We start from the raw sequence: 22853 nt of genomic DNA, 5'->3' as shown, positions 1-22853 counted from the left end.
CCCAGAACCCATGAATCTCGAAGACAATTGCATAAAAATGTAGCTTATGAAGGGTGACAATGGGATTGGGAAAGCCATAAGGACCACACTCCACTTTGTCTAGTTTATGGATGGATGAGTAGAAAAATAGGGGAAGGAAACAAACAGACAAAGGTACCCAGTGTTCTTTTTTACTTCAATTGCTCTTTTTCACTTTAATTATTATTCTTGTTATTTTTGTGTGTGTGCTAATGAAGGTGTCAGGGATTGATTTAGGTGATGAATGTACAACTATGTAACGGTACTGTGAACAATCGAATGTATGATTTCTTTTGTATGACTGCGTGGTATGTGAATATATCTCAATAAAATGAAGATAAACAAACAAACAAACAAACAAAAAATGCTGTTGGCCCAAATAGGAATATCCAACCCTATTAATAACTCATCCTGGAGTGGGGTTGACTGTAGAGGAAAGACCCAGCTTCTTTTATAACTGAATTATACTTCCCTTTTAAGAGGGTTTTGTGGATGGCAGCGAATGCTGCTTATTTCTAAATTTAGAGTAGCAGACACAATAAGAAAATCAGTGTACAAATATCTGAAACAAAATTTGTTCTACAATTTTTAGGGAAATAAAGCAAAGTTCCCCTCTGGCTATAATTACAGAAAGGAACTAGCTGGTTTTTGAATCTACATTTCCTTATATAAGTCAATTGAAAAATAGGACTTATTTATTAGTCTTATTTTACTTGACACTTAAAAAAATAATGTTGAAATTTAGACCTTTGGTAGTAAATATGTACTAAATGCATTAGTGTTGCACAACTACTCAAGGTTTAAAATTTTGTTAAGTCCACTGGAAAAAAATTAATAAAGCTCATTTCTAATGCTAAGTCCAACATAACTACAAAGATCTTAAGCCCTTAAAAATTCATTCACTAAACATTTCTTAAGTATCTACTTTACACTAGGTAGCTGAAATAGGATTAGAAGCCAAAGAGGGAATCCATTAAAATTTTTAAGCATTGAAAGTTTTATAACTAGGCTAAATGAAGGGAACTGTGGCATTAAGAGCAGGATGGCTTTGGCACTGCAGTTTAAAAAAAAGTCTCAAGACTAAACACAGCATAGATTTGAAGCAATGGTGGCTATCAGAACTTTTAAGACTGAAGATCATATTTTAAAAAATCTATTTCATAAAAATCAGGAGTGCTTACCCCAAAGAGACTTGTTTTATGCTTGACATTTAAGAACCTGGTGCCACAAGGCCCTAATTGTTAATGTTCTTTACTATTAATTCACCAACACAGAATAAAATTGAATTTACCTGGAAACTATTCTTAAAAATGAAAGCAGAATGAAAAGCATTTTTTCTTTAAAAGCTTAATATATGCTTTAGATCCTGGAGATGACTGCTAGTTGACTGTTAATATCTTAACTTTCCTGCCTTCCAGTATAAATTTAAGGAAAGAAGAGTATGAACTAACATGCAGAATCAAGAAAGCCAGAACTGCTGTGTGGAAGGGTCTGTGTTGCCACAGTGGTAGTTGGAGGTGAGGCAACTGGCTTCTTCCCATCTTCTATTGAGTCTTTTGATGTCTCAGATGGGTGTGATGTAGATGAACGTCCAAATCTTGACAATAACATTCCTCCGAGTCCCTTTCCAATGCTAGCAGCTCCTGTATTTTGCAAAGCAGGGCAGTCATTCTGTTGAATTATACCCCATACCAAGCTAAAGAGCACCACCTATAATTACAACCAACTTGCAAAGGGACCAAGCCCTAGTCATGTTTTTCCAGGGTGGGAACATAAATCTTTAGAAAATTACAATTTATAGTGTAGGTTTTGCAACTAAAATGGTGTTGAATAGAATAAAAGCCATACAAACTCTAGGAATATAGCTTACAAAGTGATAAAGATTTTATTTTATTCAAGTGATCACTGTTTATTAAGATATTTGGCAAGAATAAAAGCTTTAATGAAAGAACCATGCCACTGAGACGGGTATATATTTACTACTGAAACATATGCCTACTATTGAAATTAAGTGGATATGTTAAAAAAACCATCAATAAACAATCTGTGAGTATGACAAAGTGAAATAGCAAATGTGTCCAGCGGATAAAGTCTACTTACAGTGCCATCTTGTGTCACTTTATATTAAGGCAACTTGTAACCAAAAGCAACGAACAAATCCAAGTGGAACATAATTGAGCTCCATTAATACATAAAATACTATGCTGGTACTGGAGAGTATTCAGAGAAAAATTAAATATTCTTGTTGCCCTCAGGAAGCAAACAGTTTGAGAGACTTTTACAACACGGATCAGAGAACTGGTTAGGAAAGCCACCCTTAGAACTGAAGTATACCCTCTTTTCACAGAAACAGGGCATTAAAAACCATATAATTTGCCTAAGATCCCACATGGAGTAGTAGGGCCAAGATTAAAATGACAGACTTGATTCTCAGACCAATATTTTTCTTGTCCATTCAGCTATCACATATTCTGAAACTACAGGATCTGATCTAATTAAAGAACTTTAGGGCTTTCAGCCTTCAAATATAAACAGCAAGAGGGTAGTTAATTCTAGATATGGTGTTAACTGGTAGAAATTTTGTAAACTACATAGTATTCCCAAGTCCCCCAATTTTAAAGCCTATTCAAAAAGTGCCTAAATTCACGGATAAGGAATACTTAAAAGAAATTACCTAATATGCTTGCTTTGCCTATATTTGTTATAGATTCCCCATAGTGTCGGCGAGATAAGACTGGTGAGGTCACTGGGCTTGGTATGGTTGGAACGCCTTCATTTTCTGAAATTGAGGTAGGTTCTTTTGCTGGGTTGAGAAAGCTTGGCTTCATATGCTCATAAGGTAGAGGATTTGAAGTATTGTACCAGTGGATCTGGACAGGTGAAATGTTGCTGTAGTGTTTCAGTATTAATGGTTCTAACCTGTAAGCCTTGATTAAAAAAAAAATTCAAAGAAATACATCATTAAATTACAATCCTTGGAGTTTAGTACACTCTGTTTGCATTCTATAGCATGCTAAATAGACCTTAAGAAGGAATTAAAAAAACAAAAACCCAAACAAGTTTTTCAAACATGTATCCTATTTGTTAACAATATGCGATGGGTTTAATTACACATCCTTAGAGATGAGATTATGAAACAAACAAACAAAAAAACTATTAGTCTAGGCTAACACTGCCTACTGAATAGCTTTTTCAGAGAATCAGATGAATTTTTATTATGTTCTGATCTCATCTAACAATTAGATTTTTTAGTCTCATATACAAAGTTTAAGTAGATGGTAAACTGAATACAGCAAATAATGTCAACTTTTAATATCTTATAAGCTCTTATTAAACTCTAGTCTACAAGGAATTTTAAATTAGATTAATAGCACAATTAGATGTGAATACAAGACCATTTGTCTAATGTGAAGTAGGGATAATGTAAATATGTAGCAGAACACAAATGATTTGGCATCAGAATCCTCCAATATCATATTCTTTCTGGCTCTATCACTTATAACTACATCATGCTTGTCAAGTCACAAGGTGTCAAAACCTCATTTCCCTGATCTGTAGACAAGAGATAACAATTCCTACCTCACAAGGATATTGTAAAGAACAGATAAAGTTTGCAAAAATTGCCTAGCACAGTTCCGACATTAAAAAAGTATTATCAAAAAAAATGAAAACTAAAATAATTTACAATAATAAAATGAGTTTTGAATCCTCTTTTATAATAATATAACGAAGATTAAGGTATAAATAGAGGACAGGGTATACAGGACAGGATATATAATGAAAGCTCAGAGTTCACCTATTAGCTCAAGTTCCCCTTTAAGTTATAAAAGAATGAGTAAAATGAAATGTTTATTAATGAAATGCTTACCTTCTAGCTGGGTGTTTTCATATATATTTACTTTAGTCCTATATAAGGACTATCTATCAACACTATGAGGTAAAATATAATCATCTGTGTTATCTAGATAAGAAACAGTCTCAGAAGTGACTTGGCTAAGATTGTGCAATCTGTATTTGATTTCCAGTTTAGTGAAAGCTATTCCTTACATACAGCAGTTTTGATTCTTCAATGTATGGGAAATTTTCTAAAATTCTAGTATTTATTCTATGTTATGTTTACTTGGTACCACTAAAGATCCTTTAAAAGACTACATAATTATATATAAAAGTATTTTTTCATAGAAAGAATGCCGTTAAAAATACTTCATTTTAATATTTAGTTTATACCCAGCCCTGTCCCCAAAAAGATTTAAGGAAGCATTTTCTTCATCTAACAATTTTTCTTGGCATTAAACTGTCTACCTGGATGTAAAATCCTTGGAGTGTTCATTTAAAAAAGATTATTACAGCACAAATATAATTGAAAATGTAAAAATCCAAAATTTTACAATTCCACCGCATTAAAATAAACAGTTCCATGTTTTCATGTTTAAAATGTTTGAATAAATTCATTTCAAAGAGGATCTACCCATCACATTTCATTACTGTAGCATGCTTTACTGAAACTGTTTAAAGTGAGATTTTCAAAATTTATGGTTGCTAGCTTGCTGGTATTACAACCGGTTAAGGTTTGAAAGTCCAGTACATTCCTGTCTCTTGTATTAATTGTCCAAGGGTATTTGTACATTATGCGATTGTATTACACATACAATATAAATAGATAATCTCTAATGTATTTTATTTCATGACTCCTAAATTAACCAAAACGCTAATGTTTTCAGAATATGAACTTTTACAAATATATCAGATGATTAAACTCCTTCTCATTAATCTTTCAAGGTTTCTTACAGATTCTTTTAGGAATAATTTAATATTGGGAGAAAAACATCTATATGTGCAACTCACCACTGGATCTGTTGGATGAAAAATATTTAGTAACCGGTTACAAATCTCTCTGGGCAAAATATGGTCTTGACTTCCAGTGTTTCCTGGGCGGATGCCACGCAATGCCAAAAAAACAGCTAGTGGGGATCCCATACAGAAGAAATTCTCAACCTAAAATGGTAAAGTCACACTAAATTTTAAAAATGGTGAAATTTTATGTTTCAACAGAATTTGGCATGACAGATAATAAATACAAACAATAAAATTATCTCCAAATATGTTTACCTTTTTTTTATGAGCTTTATCTAGATGGTTTATCTGTGTTAACTATATGCCACCATTAATTATTCTGGAATAATCTATTTCCAGGAGCAACTTAATTCATGATCTTTACATCTAATAACATTATAAAGAATGAGAAGAAGAGAAGGAGGAAGATCATTTCATTGTATGTGATTGTTTCTATACATTAATCAAGATCTATCAAGCTACTATTTTTTGAAGTAATATGCTGGGAGCTGTGAAGAATATAAGGACCTGTAAGACAGAGATTCCCTGCACTCAAAGAGTTTATGATCCAGTGGGGGAGGTAGAATAAAACAAGTACATAATAGAAGGACGGAGTGCTGTAAGAGAGTGGAGAAAGGAATAATTAATTCTAACTCTGAGGGCTTTACAGAGAGTAGCAACTGCATTGGTCACTAAAAGATGAAAAGGATTTTCACAACTGGGGTTGGACACTGGGGCTGGAAAGGACATTCCAGACTGACAGAAATACAAACTAAGTAGCAGAGGCAGGAAAGAACCTGACTTAATATTGAGAATAGAAACAGCCTGATATGGCTGAAAAAAGCATTGAATGTGGGAGAAATGTAGCTAGGAAAGAGAATGTATTTGATTAAGAAAGTTGAACTTCATTTTATAGGTAGTGTAAGAAAACAGGATTTGTCCTGTGTTTTAGGAGGTTAAATCTGTATAGTATATGGATGAATTGGAAAACCGGGAGACTGGTGACTTGCAGACAAGTTAGGAAGCTATTTAAAGAGTTTAGGCAATAGATAATCTGAATCAGGGCAGGGCAAACTGTTCCAATCAGAAATGGAAATGTGAGGGAATAGAGTGGAATCATCGTAATTTAAATGGATGAGGAATGAGACAATTTACAAGATTTGGGTCTGACTGACTAGGAGGACAGTGGTTTCATTAATTTTAACAGGAAACTATAGGGAAATTCTATTTTTGTTTTTAAGTTTGAGGTATCTGTAATATACTTAATATGCAACTGAAAATTTAGGCCAAGAGATATAGAATTGGTTGTGTCATCATCCAAGTCAGCATGGATAGTGACTGTCATAGAAGAAAAGTACACAGAGTAAGAGGAAGGCTTTAGATAGAACTATGAGGAATGTCTCTTCATCTAAGGAGCAGGTAAAGGATGTGGAAGTACAAAAGGGAGAGTGAAAGGAGGAGAAAGAGAGCCAGGATAATGGAAGCTAAAGGAGGAGGGGGCTTCGAGAAAAATAGGGTGGTTAAGAGCACTGAATTACATACCGAACTTAACACCTTTCCTTCCTAAATCCATCCTACCTCTTACATGTCTGGTCTTAATGAGCAAGGCATCTCAAATTCATCCTTCCCTTTCATTCCCAAAATCTAATAAATCACTCCAACAGAGTTTAATTCTAACATTTCAACTCATCATCTTCTATCTGTACTTTACTGTAAAGGTGTTCATGCCTCCAATTTTATAGACCTCTAATCCTTTCCCTATAATGCCTCTGCAGTCATTGTTCCCTTTAAAAAAAAAAATGTGTGTGTTATTTTGGGATGGTATGTTTGTATTAAAGAAGGTTTGAGAAAAAAATTTTTTTAAAGGACGGGTGACTTCAACATGCTTGAAGACCAAAGCAAATTAACTAGTGTTAAGAAAAATTTAAATATAAGAAAAAGCATCTGGAAAATGCTTAAATAGGGTCACAGATTTTTTTTTTAACTTTTATTCTGAAATAAATTCAAACTTACAGGAACAGTTGCAAAAACAATACAAACCCCATATACAGAACTCAAGCATACCTCGACACCCTGATCCACCAACTTTAACATCCTGTCACACCATATTTCTTTCTTTCCCTCCCTCCCTATCACCCATCATCTATTGCTCGGGTCACAGATTTTTGAAAGGATTAACGTCATTTCTATAAAGGGAGGAAAGAATAAAAAATAGAGAAAGATTAAAAAATAGAGGTAGAGAAAGCAATGTAAATTCTTCCTACCGAATACACACGCATGAGAGCACAAACATTTGTAACATTTCCCCTACCTAGCAAATTGCTTTATACATTAATGCGTCAAGCAGTCCATAAATGTTTGTTAAATTGTTAAATCCATGCAATTAACAACTTTCCTTCCTTCCTTTATGATAGGGCTGTAGTATGACAGACAAACACACAAAGAAATTATTCTGTCTTAGAAAAGGGTAATGATTGCTTTAATGCTATCTACATTCAGAAAATTTTAAACGTGCAAGTGCTTTAAACATTAAGTCTAATCCCTTGTGCAGAGATGAGTAAACACATGAGTTTGGAGATGTTAAATAATTTGGCTAATGTTAATACCTACTTAGTGGCAAAGCCTCGTGATCAGAACCCCCAGATTCCATTCTCCAGATCAATAGTTGTTAATTTTTTTTATGTTCATTGATCAATTGTAACAAATCTAACACCTGTAATTCTGAAAGCACACCCAAGTGCTGGTTAACAGGCGTGAAAAGATTTGTTCCTTGGAGAGCCCTGCATGGAGTCCTACATATTAATTTGTAAATCCATCAGATACTCATTTTTAAATTTCAGATTTCAAAATATTTCTATGAGTAAATAAATTTAATTAAAAACTCATATTAGATATGAGACTAACATGAGTTCTAGTAATATAATATTGAATGTTTAGATTTAGTTATAGGCTGTGCTCTTTCCACTAGTCTAGGTGATGTTAATTTCTCTCTGCCAGTTTTTATCCTCTTCAAGCCTGTGCTTTCAACAGGTCATTCTGATGCTCAAAAACCCTGAAAAGCTTCTGCTTATCCATATCAAATACAAGTTCTTTACTTCTAGTTATTCCTGCTCTCCCACAGCTTCTCTGCCCTGAGTAGTCCTGTGAACTCCAGCCAAACCGGTCTGCTAGTTCTGCTCCGAAATAACCCTTGTGTCTTGTGTTTTTTGGCATTCACTTCTTGTTGATTGAAATGTCTTCCATCCTTGGAGTAATCACTGGCATATTTCCACTTATTTTTCTTAACACTCACAAGTAGTGGTTACTGAGTTCTGTTAATTCTAAATACAAAATATTTTCCACCTGTGTCTCTACTTTTTCATTTCTACTACTACAGATTATTTGGAGTTTTTTGACAGTACTATGAAGTTACATGCCTCCAAGCCTTTGTTTATGCTGTTCCTTTTATACAGAAAGCCTTTCTCCTTTCCTCCATTTGGCAATATCCAATTTACTGACATCAATTACAAATGTCATTCCTTTGTAAATCTTTCCAGGCAAAATTAAAATCTCCCTCTCTTGTGCATATAATTCTGTATACTGTTAACAGCAGCAAAAACACTGTGTTAAAGTAACACATACAGTTATACACAGTCGTGTATCTTCAGGGCTGGGGAACCGTCTTATCCAAAACTAGCAGTGTCCAACACAGAGTATATGTTCAGTGAACAGTCATTTTAAAGAACAGTAATTAAGCTTTCATTTGAATCCTAATGGCATGTTTCAAATGATGTTTAAAAAAAATAGTGAGAAACATCATAAAAATCTCATCATTTTCCCCTTACCTTAAATTTTAAGGCAGGTATTTGTGTCTTTAATGCCTTTAATCCATGTAACCGTTCTTCTATTTCTCTTAGCCTAGGAAAAAGCATGAGATTACATTTATACACATATATTTACTATTTCATAAATATTAGATGTTCGCTAAAGTGTAAAGAAAATGATGACTCATTATCCCATCCCTCAGATTAATCCCTTTTAAGAATATTTAATAAATGTACCTGCTGCATTTTTACTAATCATTTTTATAGAGTTTATAAAATGGTTAGTAAAAGTACTCTTACTCCTTAGGATACCTGTTGCTAATAGTTTTGGGAGATCCTTTAGTAAAATGTGAGGCATAAACTAGTATATATGTATCTTTTAAAAAATGACACCAAATGGTTAATACCATACACTATTTTTTCTATACTTAATAATGAATCATAGGGATCTTTTCATTTTATTGCCTCCTGGCCTACTTCAATATTTAGAATAGCCATGTAACTGTCTATCATACAGATGAACCATAATTTATTTAATTCTTCCTTGCTGATGAACACTTGGGTTGTTCCAATTTTTTTCCTATTACAATGTTCAGAATCTACTTAAATTTAATAAACAATGGAACAAAATTAAAAAATGTACAGTTCATTTTCTAAGCCTGTTTTCTAAAAATGTTTTACTGGGTTTTATATACCTATACACTGTTTTCTGGAGCTTGCCAAACAAGACATTTTCTTTCAAAACTATCAATTATTTTGACACTATAAAGTTTATGTACCTAGCTTATAGAACTTAAGATTCAAAACGAAATCCTTAGCCAACTCCTATAAGACTAAAATAAAATTAAGGCGACCTGAAAGTAAACATTTTAGTGAATATTTTATATATAATGTCAAACTATCAAAATGAGAGACTTTTCCCCCCTACTGTTCTATTAGAATTGACCAGAAGAACTTGTGCCATTAAGAGGACAAAGAAGAAAGGGCATGCAACTATAGATAATGACAGAAATGTGGCAAAGAATTAAATTAGCAAGGGCATAAATGATCCAATAATTAAAAAATCTGCCAAATATACTTGCCACGAACAACAAAAAGCATTTTAAAATTATCTTCAGAGTAATAATAAGAAAGGTAGAGGCCCCAGTAAAACTATAAATAGTTACAAATTTGTAAACACTTTCATTTCTTTGCATTGATTCAACTTGGAACATGTTTTAGGTTTTACTCCCAAAATTGTGAAGAAAAGATAGAAGGAAATAAAGGAAGAAGACATAATTTATTTTATGCTATAGGGAAACATATATAATTTGAATGAAAATTAACAGTTTCTAGTTTGATTTAGCATGTTATCTAGTAATCTTTGTATCCTGAAAATATATTTTTTCTTCATTACGAAAATCTTAAAGTTCTCTCCTAAGTCCAGTAATTCCATGAGGACATTTTTCATTCTTTTAAGATATTTTTACCTTTGTTTTGTTATATAGAGCTCATCAAGAAGATGCCGTTCTTCATAACTCATCCATCGTTCATCAGGCAACTCTTCTTCCTTCTGTAGTAACTGTTCATAGAGTCGAACTGGATTCCAGCCAGTCATTATGTCATAAGTGATTACACATCCCAAGGAATGTGACACTATTGAGACTTTACCCCCTTTTTCTTCAAAGTCTGGATTCCGAGAACAGAAAAGGGAATATAATCGATTCAGCTCTTGCTGAAGGCCTTTAACTAGCTGTTTGAAATAAGAAAATATCACATTAGAGTATCACTAACTGCTATAAACTTTATTTCTAAACTCAAGTACATTAAGAGAGTAAAACATACATTACTGGCCACAAAACATACTTAGGTTATTACTATTAACATGGGTACCCCTGAACTTTGCAGAAATCACCTCTTAGGAATATAGGCAGATATTAATCACTTTTTAGTCCTTAAACCAACTATATGAGCCAACAGTCCCCATGGATTTTTTTAAGTTTAGAGGTTTTAATAATGCGGGCTATATTTTAGCCATTTTTCTTCATAAAATTGGTTTCTTTTAGATTTAGATTTAATGAATACTATTGAAATATTCCATAAAGGCAGAAGAATAAGGTCCATTTGTTACTCAAACTCATACTGGGCCCTGACCTGAGTTTTAAGACAGGTTTCTCCTCATTGTTTATTTCTGTTTGGTTATAAATCTCCTGCTTGATATTCACTTTCTCATTTCAATACTTCTTGATATGCCAGTTGCTACCCGGACATACACATATATTAGTTAACCACTGTTTCTATTTCAATCTTGTTATGTTTCAAGAGACAACTAGCCCCCATCATTTTTTTTTTTCATTTTTATTGAGATTGTTCAGATACCGTACAATTATCCAAAGATCCAAAGTGTACAATCACTTGCCCCTGGATACCCTCATACAGCTGTGCATCCATCACACTTAATTTTTGTTCAATTTTTAGAAACTTCATTACTCCAGACAAGAAATAAAGTGAAAGATGAAAAAAGAAAAAAAGAAAAGGAAACTCTAAACATCCCCTATCCCTAACCAACCCCCCTCAATTGCTGACTCCTAGTATCGATATAGTACGTTTGTTACTGTTTATGGAAAAATGTTGAAATACTACTAACTGTAGTATATAGTTTGTAATAGGTATATAGTTCTTCCCTATATGCCCCTCTATTATTAACTTCTAATTGTATTGTCATACATTTGTTCTGGTTCATGAAGTGATTTCTAGTATTTGTACAGTTGATCATGGACATCGCCCACCATAGGATTCAGTTTTATACATTTCCATCTTTTGACCTCCAACTTTCCTTCTGGTGACATATATGACTCCGAGCTTCCCCTTTCCACCTCATTCACACACCATTCGGCGCTGTTACACTCACATCTTGCTACCAACACCCCTGTTCATTTCCAAACATTTAAGTTCATCCTAATTGAACATTCTGCTCATACTAAGCAAGAGCATCTACATTTCTTCCACAAGGCAGGAGGGAGAGTCAAAGAAGGTAGAGAGGCAAAAGAAAGAAGAAACAAAAAAAACGACAGCTAGGAAGCAGCAAAAGGAAAAATAACCTTAAATCAAAGTAGAATAAAGAATCAGACAATACCACCAATGTCAAGTGTCTAACATGCCTCCCCTATCCCCCCCCCTTATCTGCATTCACCTTGGTATATCACCTTTGTTACATTAAAGGAAGCATAATACAATGATTCTATTAGTTACAGTCTCTAGTTCATGCTGATTGCATCCCTCCCCCAATGCCTCCCCATTTTTAACACCTTGCAAGGTTGACATTTGCTTGTTCTCCTTTGTAAAAGAACATATTTGTACATTTTATCACAATTGTTGAATACCCTAGATTTCACCAAGTTACACAGTCCCAGTCGTTATCTTTCCTCCTTTCTTGTGGTGTCTCATATGCTCCCCATCTTTCTCTCTCAACCGTATTCATAGTTACCTTTGTTTAGTGTACTTACATTGTTGTGCTACCATCTCCCAAAATTGTGTTCCAAACCATACACTCCTGTCTTCTATCACCCTGTAGTGCTCCCTTTAGTATTTCCTGTAGGACAGGTGTCTTGTTCACAAAGTCTCTCATTGTCTGTTTGTCAGAAAATATTTTGAGCTCTCCCTCATATTTGAAGGACAGCTTTGCTGGATACAGGATTCTTGGTTGGTGGTTTTTCTCTTTCAGTATCTTAAATATATCACACCACTTCCTTCTTGCCTCCATGGTTTCTGCTGAGAGATCCGCACATAGTCTTATTAAGCTTCCTTTGTATGTAATGGATTGTTTTTCTCTCGCTGCTTTCAGGATTCTCTCTTTGTCTTTGACATTTGATAATCCGATTATTAAGTGTCTTGGCATAGGCCTCTTCATATCTCTTCTGTTTGGAGTACGCTGCGCTTCTTGGATCTGTAATTTTATGTCTTTCATAAGAGATGGGAAATTTTTATTAATTATTTCCTCTATTATTGCTTCTGCCCCCTTTCCCTTCTCTTCTCCTTCTGGGACACCAATGATACATACATTATTGTACTTTGTTTCATCCTTGAGTTCCCAGAGATGTTGCTCATATTTTTTCATTCTTTTCTCCATCTGCTCCTTTGCGTGTAGGCTTTCAGGTGTTTTGTTCTCCAGTTCCTGAGTGTTTTCTTCTGCCTCTTGAGATCTGCTGTTGTATGTTTCCATTGTGTCTTTTGTCTCTTGTGTTGTGCCTTTCATTTCCATAGATTCTACTAGTAGGTTTTTTGAACTTTTGATTTCTGCCATATACATGTCCAGTGCTTTCTTTACAGCCTCTATCTCTTTTGCAATATCTTCTCTAAACTTTTTGATTTGATTTAGCTTTAGTTGTTTAAATTCCTGTATCTCAGTTGAAGTGTACGTTTGTTCCTTTGACTGGGCCATAACTTTGTTTTTCTTAGTGTAGGTTGTAATTTTCTGTTGTCTAGGCATGGTTTCCTTGGTTATCCAAGTCAGATTTTCCCAGACCAGAACAGGCTCAGGTCCCAGAGGGAAGAAATATTCAGTATCTGGTTTCCCTGCAGGTGTGTCTTAGAAAATTGCTCCACCCTTTGATGCCTCGGGTCACTGTGCTTTTGTGCCCAGCAGGTGACGCCTGTTAGCCTATAATTCTTGACTGGTGTGAGGAGGTATGGCTGTGTTCCCCCAGGCTCTGGGGTCTGGTTCTGAATGGAAAGGGCCCCACCCCTTTCCTCCTAGAGAAGACAGACCCCTCAGGTGGAGGTCATTAGCATTTCAATGGTCTCACTCTCTGCTTGTGGTGTCTCCACCCTTCCCAGAGTCACAGCCCTGGAAACTGAAAATGACTGGGGCTTTCTCCACTGAGCCAAAAAAGAAACAGATAGTCCCCTTCAGACCCAGTCCAAGGCAACCCTCCGGCTCTCCCAGGTCAGTCGTCACCCAAAGCCTCTGTCTGGTTTTTGGGGCTGCGTACCTGTAGTGAGCAGTTCACACTTAAAACCCCAGTTGGAGCTCAGCTGAGCTGTATTCGCTTGCTGGGAGAGAGCTTCTCTCTGGCACCACGCGGCTCTGCAGCTCGGGCTATGGGGGAGGGGGTCTCCCGACCTGGTTCCGCAGGTTTTACTTACAGATTTTATGCTGTGTTCTCGGGCATTCCTCCCAATTCAGGTTGGTGTATGATGAATGGATGGTCTCGTTTGTCCCCCTGCAGTTATTCTGGATTATTTACTAGTTGTTTCTGGTTTTTTGTAGTTGTTCCAGGGGGATTACTTAGCTTCCACTCCTCTCTATGCTGCCATCTTGCCCGAGTCCCGCCCCCATCAGCTTTTACTGAACATTTTTTTAATCTGCTGACATAAACTGAAAACCATTTCAGCACCTCATGGTTGTGGGGTTAGCAGTGACATGAATGAAGGCATGGTGCGTCCTCTGCTGCCATCGCAGGGCTCTGTAATGCAACTGAGATCTAATTAAAGCTGAAATCATGATTGTTTATATATGCCTGATGAAATACATTCAGTCAATGAAGGAAGAGAAGGACAAGATGAGCTGGTAGCATGTGGAGGGATAATAAGCTGCCTTTTTCCTAGGGAGGAATTCAAGTTTTACTTTCATTGAACATTCCTCTTCCCAGGAAAAGCAAAAGAATCCCACAGTTTAGTGTAATGGTTCTTCAACTTTTAGTGTGCATTAGATTTAACTGGAGGACTTGTTAAAATACAAATTGCTAGGCCACATCCTTGAGTTTCTGGGGTGGGGCCTGAGAACTTGCATTTCTAACAAGCTCCAGAGGATTATGATGCTGCTGGTCTTTAGGAATACTTTCAAATAAGTGTTAGGAACATTTTAGTGAATCTTTAGGAATACATTGCTGGTCTTTAGGAATACCTTAGGAACAATGGCATTAGTGGCAAATGCACATAAAAACCTTTAAGAAATGGTTTGTAAAATTCTAGACAATATAGTATAAGGAGTACACACTATGGTATGAAATTACATGGCTCTGTTCAAAGGGAGCTATAATGAAATGCTTTGGATTTTGCTTTGATAAGATTACCAATTAATCCTTAAAATGTAATTTGCCTTATTTACAATCTACATGAAAGGAGGTGTTGACAGGTTAATGCTCAGATATATAATAAATTCCTTTAAAAGCAAGACTTTTTAAACAGTTTTTACTTTTGAATGCTTTGATTTTAAGATTTGTACCATGCAAACTTAGAACCACTAAAAGGTATGTAAGTATTTAAGTACTCTTGGCAACAAGTACCCAATCTTTTCATTTTTTAAAAAACCAATCCCTCAATTTAAAATTTAAAAATTAAAAAAAAAGTTGGAAAAGAACACATATCTCTAAAAGCAATTAACCAATTTTATATTAAAAAAATTTAAAGGGTCTCTCATTATATCAAATCCTTCATTAGTCTGGCAGTCATATATGGATACCAAAACAAGGGTAAATTCCCAAGACACAGAATGTCTGTTTGATACTAAGATACTTCAACATGGGATGGAACATTCAGTGGAATGTTTCTGAAGAGTTGATGATTTCATTTGTTTTGATTATTTTATACTTGAATAGACATGGTCTTTGTATTTCCTTATTAGAATTTATCTCCATGGTAGCATTTTCTACCTTTGCCTGTGTAGCTTAGATGTACAGGAATCTTTGTGGTCAAGACATTATGATTTTGAAAGCAAACTTTTAAAATGACTTTGTATTACCTCTCAATGCTTCTATAAATCATCCACTCATCAGCAAAACAAGAAATTCACCTCTATGTTGTACCAAAAAGTCTACTCTAATTAGGCTTTCCCCCCTTCTCTCTGATCCAATTATATTTTCCCAGCTAGGACCCCCTTGTGAGCAAGTATATACATGTGGGATATATGAACCAAAATTAATGATACACCCTGTGATCTTAATTTTATCAGCACTACAATATTATCTAGACAAGGCAGCTAACCTCTTTCACAGTAGGCATCTGATGGCTTTTCAAAAGCTTGCTTAAAACAATTTCGAATTCTCATAACCAATGCTCAACAGTTAAAATTTATGAAGAAAATCAACCCAAGGGGTAAAAACCCAACAGTTTCAAGAGGGAATCTAAACACAAAAAATATGGGTGAGGAATATAATTAGTCCATTGTCCCTCTCCCTGCATTTCATGACATGTTAATGAGATAAAGTAATTTGGAGAGTTTTAGCTAGATACACCAATGAAATAATTTTCAAATAATAATGACAATATGACCATGACAATTCTTTTTGTAATTCTTCATTTTAAAAGCCAATGAAAACAGTTTCTCTTTGGATTTCTCATGTTACTTTATTTTGGGTTGAAGTAATGGTCAAAGGCTTGCCATGATCTTGATTCCTAACCATGGCTTTCTAGTGATTATTTGTACACTCACTCAAGTCTTCACAGAACATCTCAAAATCTCAGAGTTGAAAGGGAACTAAAAGATGATCTAATTCAAAGTGTTCTGAAGGTAGGAGTCCCCTCAGTAACTCCCTGATAAGTAGTTGCTCAGCATTTACCCCAGTGAATATCTCCATTCCAAAGTGGCCAATTCCATTTTTTAAGGCAGCTCTATTTAGTACAAAGTTCATTACAGTAAATAAACCTATTCTTTCTCATGTCTTCTATTCATTGACCCTTATTTACTTTGTAGAGTTAACAGAATAACTTTATTTCCCCCGCCTACCTTTTTTTTAACAAGCCTTGAAACATATAGAAAGATACATAATTACAACTCGAGAGTCTAGAACTAAGGATCAGGAATTGTCTTAGGAACTTTATATCCATTTTGTCTTTAATCCTCATGACAATAAAGGTAGATATTTTATCCCCATTTTATAAATAAGGGAGCTAAGAAAGTGAGAAATTTCACCTAAGGTCACATAGCTGGTTAAGTGGCAGGTTCTGAATTGACATCTAATTTGACTAAAAAAGGTTTAGACAATAAGGGAAAAAAAGGCTCTTTCAGTTTGTTAGTCTGCCTCTCCCAATATATCCTTAGGAATACCATAGGACACTGCCTCAGATCTAGAGGTACTGAGATACAGAATTTCCCTGTTCTACCAATTTTATGTCTATCAAAAACAAACAAATGAGGTTCATTCATTAGGCATGACTTACTCCTAATGAACTACACTGACTTTTATCACTACACTTCTGTACACCAGCCTTTTTAAGAACTATTCTTTAATATTGCCTGACATCAACTTCATATTAAGTGGACTTTAACTTGCAGATCCAATTTTCCTTTTAGAAAATAAAAATTTTGCCCACCTCTCATTTACTAAGCTGATGGAATCACATAGAGAATTGTTAAAAATACATATTCCTAGGCTGTATGTATCTCAGGCCCACTGAATAAGAATCTCCAAGGAAAGGACCTGGGAAACTATTTTTTGCCTTTCTTTAACTTTTTATGCAGAAATAATTTCAAATTTATAAAATGTTGCAAAATAAAAATAATACAAAGATTACCCATATGTTGTCTACTCAGATTCACTCACTGTTCACATTTTATCCCATTTGCATTATCATTTGTTCTCTCTCTCTACATAACATATACACCCACAATTTTGAGGGGAACTACTTGAGGATATGTTACATAAGTCATGGCCCTTTTACTCCTAAATACTTCAGTTTATAGTTCCTAAGACTACGAATATTTGCTTCCATAATCACAGAATAGTTAACAACTTCATAGATTTATATCAATAGAATATATTCATCTAAACTACAATTCATATTCCAGTTTTGTCAGTTGACCTAATAATGTCCTTTATGGCACTCCCCTTTGCCTCCTTCAGTACACGATACAGTCAGAGATCAGATATCATATTTAGCTTATAGTCTCTTTAGCCTCCTTTAATATGGTATATTTTCCATAGCTATTCTTTATCTTTTATATATTAATACTGGAAAAGAACACAGTTCTATCCCCATGTTTCAAACTGGAACTTCCTCATTTTGTGTTTGATGATTCCTTAGGATTATCAGATTTTCATAAGTGATGCTGTGTCCTTCTTAGGGTTTCACATCCTGAGGCATATAATGACCATCTCTCCCTCACTGGGCGACCTCGTAAAGGTGTTGCCTGATTTCTCCTTTTTAATTAATAAGCAGTCTGTGGGGACACAATTTAAGACCATGCAAATACGCCCTCATCATCAAAATTTTGCCCTATATAAAAATGCTCTTTCATCAATTGTAACAAATGCACCACAGTAATGAAAGTTGTTAATAATAGGGTGGGGTATGGGAACTCTATTTTATAAATCATTTTTCTGTAAACCTACAACTTCCCTAATAAAAAACAAATTAATATTTGCTAAAAAAAATGCTTTAGATTTAGCATCCATTGATGATTTTTGCCTGATCCTATTGTTACTCTGATGGCTGAAAAATGAATATTTTTCAACTCCAGCAACAGACCTAGACATTCTACTGTAGGTAAGGGACCTCCTTTCTCCCTCATTTACTTATCTATTTAAAATATATACGGAGAGAACCTAAGATGGCGGCTGGGAGAGACAGGGCAAAAAAACACCTCCGTGAAAAATACTAGATAAAAACCAGAAAGTGACCCAGAACACCAGTTCCAGTGATGCACCAGCTGGACAAGGTCTGGTAAATCCACAGGGACCATGCACTTGGTGAAACCGGGAGTCTGTGTTCTGAAATGAGTAAGCTGGCTGAACATCTGGCAGCCATGCTGTGGTGTGGGGAAGCTGTGGGTTGGCGTTTGGAGGCAGACCAGTTCTTGTTTAAAAAACCCAAAAGCGGCTGCAGATACGGCAGCGAGAACTACACTGTGAAGTGCAACAGGAACAGGCTGTGCGAATGCTTCAATATGTGGCGTGGAAGATAGCCTTTCGCACAACCACTGCTAATTGTCCCGGAGTGAGGAAGGCAGAGGTGAGCCAAAAGGGGAAAATAACCATGCCCCTTGCAACCATCTTCCCAGCAGGCTGGGAACGCTCCTGCCTGGCGCCGGTGTCACAGGCCAGAGCTGCGCCAAAAAACCCAGTGTGACAGGAAGTGTTTCTAGCAACACGCACACAAGCCACAATATTGGGAGTGGACAATAGCATTTCACGCACCCACAGCTAATTGTCCCGGAGCTGGGAAGGCGGAGCTGTGCGAAGAAGGGGAAATTAACACGCCCCATACAGCCATCCTTACAGCAGGCCGATAATGCACCTATACGGCTTGGTGGCCCAGAACTTCCCTTGAGGGATGGCGTGCACTGTGACATAGCACAACTTCCCTCAGCAGAGGCCCTAGAAGGGCATGGCTTAGAAGAGGAACCCACTCAGAAGTCCCAGGGACCATACGCCAATACCAAGGACTTGTGGGTCAGCAGCAGAGACAACCTGTGGCGAGACTGAAATGAAGGTTTAGACTCTTGCAACAGCCTTAAATCTCCAGGAACACCAGGGAGGTCTGATTATTAAAGCTGTCCTCCCTCCCTAACCACTCAGACACATGCCCCACATTCAGGGTGGACAGCACCAACAACACACCCAAACTTGGTGCACCAATTGGACCCCACGAGAATCAGACCCCCACACACCACAAAGACAAAGTTGGGGAGAACTGACTTCAGGGGAACAGGTGACTCATGGACGCCATCTGCTGGTTAGAGCTATAGATCTGACAAATTAGAGATTAGTCTTTGAATAATCCAACATATCCTAAAAGAACCCTATTAAGTAAAGCAAAGGCCAAGAGACCAAAAACAACAGAAAATTTTAAAGCATATGAAAAAACCAGACGATATGGATAACTTAAACCCAAACATCCAAATCAAAAGATCAGAGGACACAAAGTACTTGGAGCAATTAATCAAAGAACTAAAGACAAACTGAGAGCATGGCACAGGATACAAAGGACATGAAGAAAAGCATGGCACAGGATGTAAAGGACATGAAGAAGACCCTAGAAGAGCATAAAGAAGAAACTGCAAGAGTAAATTAAAAAAACAGATGATCGAAGAGAGGGGCGGGGCAAGATGGCGGAGTGATGAGGTGTACGTTTTAGTTACTCCTCTAGGGCAGTAGGTAGAAAGCCAGGAACTGCGTGGACTGGACACTGCAGAGCAATTTGACTAAGGGCATACTTCATACAACACTCATGAACACGTGGAACAGCTGAGATCAGCGAAATCTGTAAGTTTTTGTGGCCAGGGGACCCGTAACCCTCTCTGCCAGGCTCAGTCCCGTGGGAGGAGGGGTCGTCAGTGCTGGGAATGAGGAGGGAGAACTGCAGTTGCAGCCCTTATCGGAAACTCATTCTACTGATCCAAATTCCAAGCATAGACAGACTGAGACCAGACACCGGAGAATCCAGGAGCAGCCAGCCCGGCGGACAGAAGATAGGGATAGCAAAAACAGCAAGAAAAACCCAAAAATAAAAGCGGAGGCTTTTTGGAGTTCTGATGAACATAGAATGGGGAAGGGCAGAGCTCAGGCAGTCAGACTCATATGCAAATCCAGAAGATGAGTTTCTGTCTGAAAAACTGGTTTCTCTGCTCCCTGGATCTTTCCTTAATGGCCCTAATTGCCTTGTCTCTTAGCATTTCAACAACCCATTAGATCTGAAAGGAGGGCCTTTCCCTTGTTTTCTTTTTAAATAATCTTTTTCTAAAACAACTATTCTAAGAAGCCCAATACAGAAAGCCTCAAAGACTTGCAATTTGGGCAAGTCAAGACAAGAGCAGAAGTAAGAGAGCTCTGAGACACAAGGCAATAAGTCCAGTGGCTGAGAAAATTCACTAAACACCACAACTTCCCAAGAAAAGGGGGGCAACCCCTCACAGCCATCTTCCGGGTGGGCAGGGAACACTCCTGCCAGTTGTCAGCTCCACAGTCCAGAGCTGCCCCAGACAACCCAGTGTGACGGGAAGTGTTTCCAACAACACACGCACATACCACAAAATCGGGAATGGACATTAGCCTTCCCTGCACCCTGAGCTGGTTGTCCCAGAGTTGGGAAGATGGAGCAGTGTGAATTAACACGCCCCATTCAGTGATTGTTTCAGCAGACTGGGAGTGCCCCTACGCAGTGTGCAGCCCAGAACTGCCCTGGGGGGCTGGCACTCACCTGTGACATAGCATAATCATCCCTCAACAGAGTACCTGGGGGTGCACAGGTTGGAAGAGGGACCCACTCGCAAGTCTCAGGGGCCATATGCCAATACCAAGGACTTGTAGGTCAGTGGCAGAGACAAACTGTGGCAGGACTGAACTGAAGGATTAGACTATTGCAGCAGCTTTAAATCTCCAAGAACACCAGGGAGATTTGATTGTTAGAGCCGCCCCCCTCCCTGACCGCCCAGACACACGCCCCATATACAGGGCTGGCAACACCAACTACACATGCAAGCTTGGTACACCAACTGGACCCCACAAGACTCACTCCCCCACTCACCACAAAGACAAAGCGGGGGAGAACTGGCTTGAGGGGAACAGGTGGCTCATGGACGCCACCTGCTGGTTAGTTAGAGAAAGTGTACTCCACAAAACTGTAGATTTGACAAATTAGAGATAAGGATTTCAATCAGTCTTCAAATCCTAAAAGAACCCTATCAAGTTAAGCAAATGTCAAGAGCCAAAAACAACAGAAAATTTTAAAGCATATGAAAAAACCAGACGATATGGATAATCCAAGCCCAAGCACCCAAAGCAAAAGATCAGAGGAGACATAGTACTTGGACCAATTAATCAAACAACTAAAGATGAACAATGAGACCATGGCACAGGATATAAAGGACATGAAGAAGAGCATGGACAGGATATAAAGGACAGCAAGAAGACTCTAGAAGAGCATAAAGAAGAAATTGCAAGAGTAAACAAAAAAATAGACGATCTTATGGAAATAAAAGAAACTGCTGACCAAATTAAAAAGATTCTGGATACTCATAGTACAAACTAGAGGACGTTGAACAACGAATCAGTGACCCGGAAGATGACAGAATGGAAAATGAAAGAACAAAAGAAAGAATGGGGGAAAAAATTGAAAAAATCAAAATGGACCTCAGGGATATGATAGATCATATAAAACATCCAAATATAAGACTCATTGATGTTCCAGGAGGGGAAGAGAAGGGTAAAAGTCTAGGAAGAGTATTCAAAGAAATTCTTGGGGAAAACTTCCCAAACCTTCTAAATAACATAACTACACAAATCATAAATGCCCAACGAACTCCAAATAGAATAAAGTCCAAATAAACCCACTCCAAGACACATTCTGATCACACTGTCAAATACAGAAGAGAAGGGAAAGCCATATGGACCATACTCCCCTTTGTCCAGTTTATGGATGGATGGATGAGTAGAAAAATGGGGGGGGAGGGGTCACCCAGTGTTCTTTTTTACTTTACTTGTTCTTCTTCACTTTAATTTTTATTCTTATTATTTTTGTGTGTGTGGTAATGAAAATGTCAAAAATTAATTTTGGTGATGAATGCACAACTATATAATGGTATTATAAACAATTGAATGTATGCTTTGTTTTGTATGACTACATGGTATGTGAATTAAAAAAAAAAAAAGAAAACACCAGACAGGTCCATACGTAAATAAAAACACCAACTTGGATAGGGATATAAAATACAAATTCCTTCTGAAAAAAAAAATAAATAAAATATATACGGATTCATGAAATTTTCATTGCTTTACATCCTTATTACAATTCTGTATACAAGTAATACCAATTTCTTATTATAAGTAATAATAGTTATGTTCTTATTTTGGTGCTCAAACTGTTCCAGATTTGGTCAGTGGAAGCTCCTTCAATCTGCTCTTGTGTCCTTGTGACTTACCCCCATCCTTCTTTTCAGCACTTTCTTACTTGCTGTCCTAACAAGTTGCTCCAGGTTCATCTTGTACCTATCCTGCCCATGCCTAGGAATCAGCCATTTTTTTCTTAGAAACTCTAGTTCATTTTAGTGGGGAAAAATAGTATTATTTTGCTGCTAGATATGCTCATTGCAACTGGGGTATCTTTGCTTCTTAGCCTTTTCAGTGGACAGAGCTGGGAAATGCATGCAGGTATATAAACATATATGCTTACATATATATATATATATATACACACACACACGCCTACACAATACCCACACTTTAAAAATCATGACTTCATACTGATACCTCCAATTTCTTCACCCCTATAGGATTCTTTCTC

At 36.7% G+C, this 22853-nt stretch overlaps 1 protein-coding gene across 8 annotated transcripts in view; it reads right to left on the bottom strand.

The window, feature by feature from the left end:
- DDHD1 (DDHD domain containing 1) overlaps positions 1-22853 on the bottom strand; it is a 133656-nt gene that overhangs the window by 7034 nt on the left and 103769 nt on the right. For 7 of the 8 annotated variants that reach the window (XM_037832682.1, XM_037832684.1, XM_037832685.1 and 4 more), the window contains 5 exons: positions 10124-10386; positions 8676-8748; positions 4864-5013; positions 2693-2945; positions 1470-1661 (listed from right to left, as the gene is read on the bottom strand). In XM_037832682.1, the coding sequence (XP_037688610.1) occupies positions 1470-1661; positions 2693-2945; positions 4864-5013; positions 8676-8748; positions 10124-10386 (931 nt within the window). Of the gene's footprint in view, positions 1-1464; positions 1662-2692; positions 2946-4863; positions 5014-8675; positions 8749-10123; positions 10387-22853 lie in introns of those variants that run through there. The other variant, XM_037832690.1, reaches the window with a different exon arrangement.

The sequence above is a fragment of the Choloepus didactylus genome, chromosome 4, assembly GCF_015220235.1.
Source record: "Choloepus didactylus isolate mChoDid1 chromosome 4, mChoDid1.pri, whole genome shotgun sequence".
In the NCBI taxonomy this organism is placed as follows: domain Eukaryota; kingdom Metazoa; phylum Chordata; class Mammalia; order Pilosa; family Megalonychidae; genus Choloepus; species Choloepus didactylus.
Note: the sequence above shows the minus strand (reverse complement) of the source record. Positions and strands in the feature narration are given on the sequence as shown.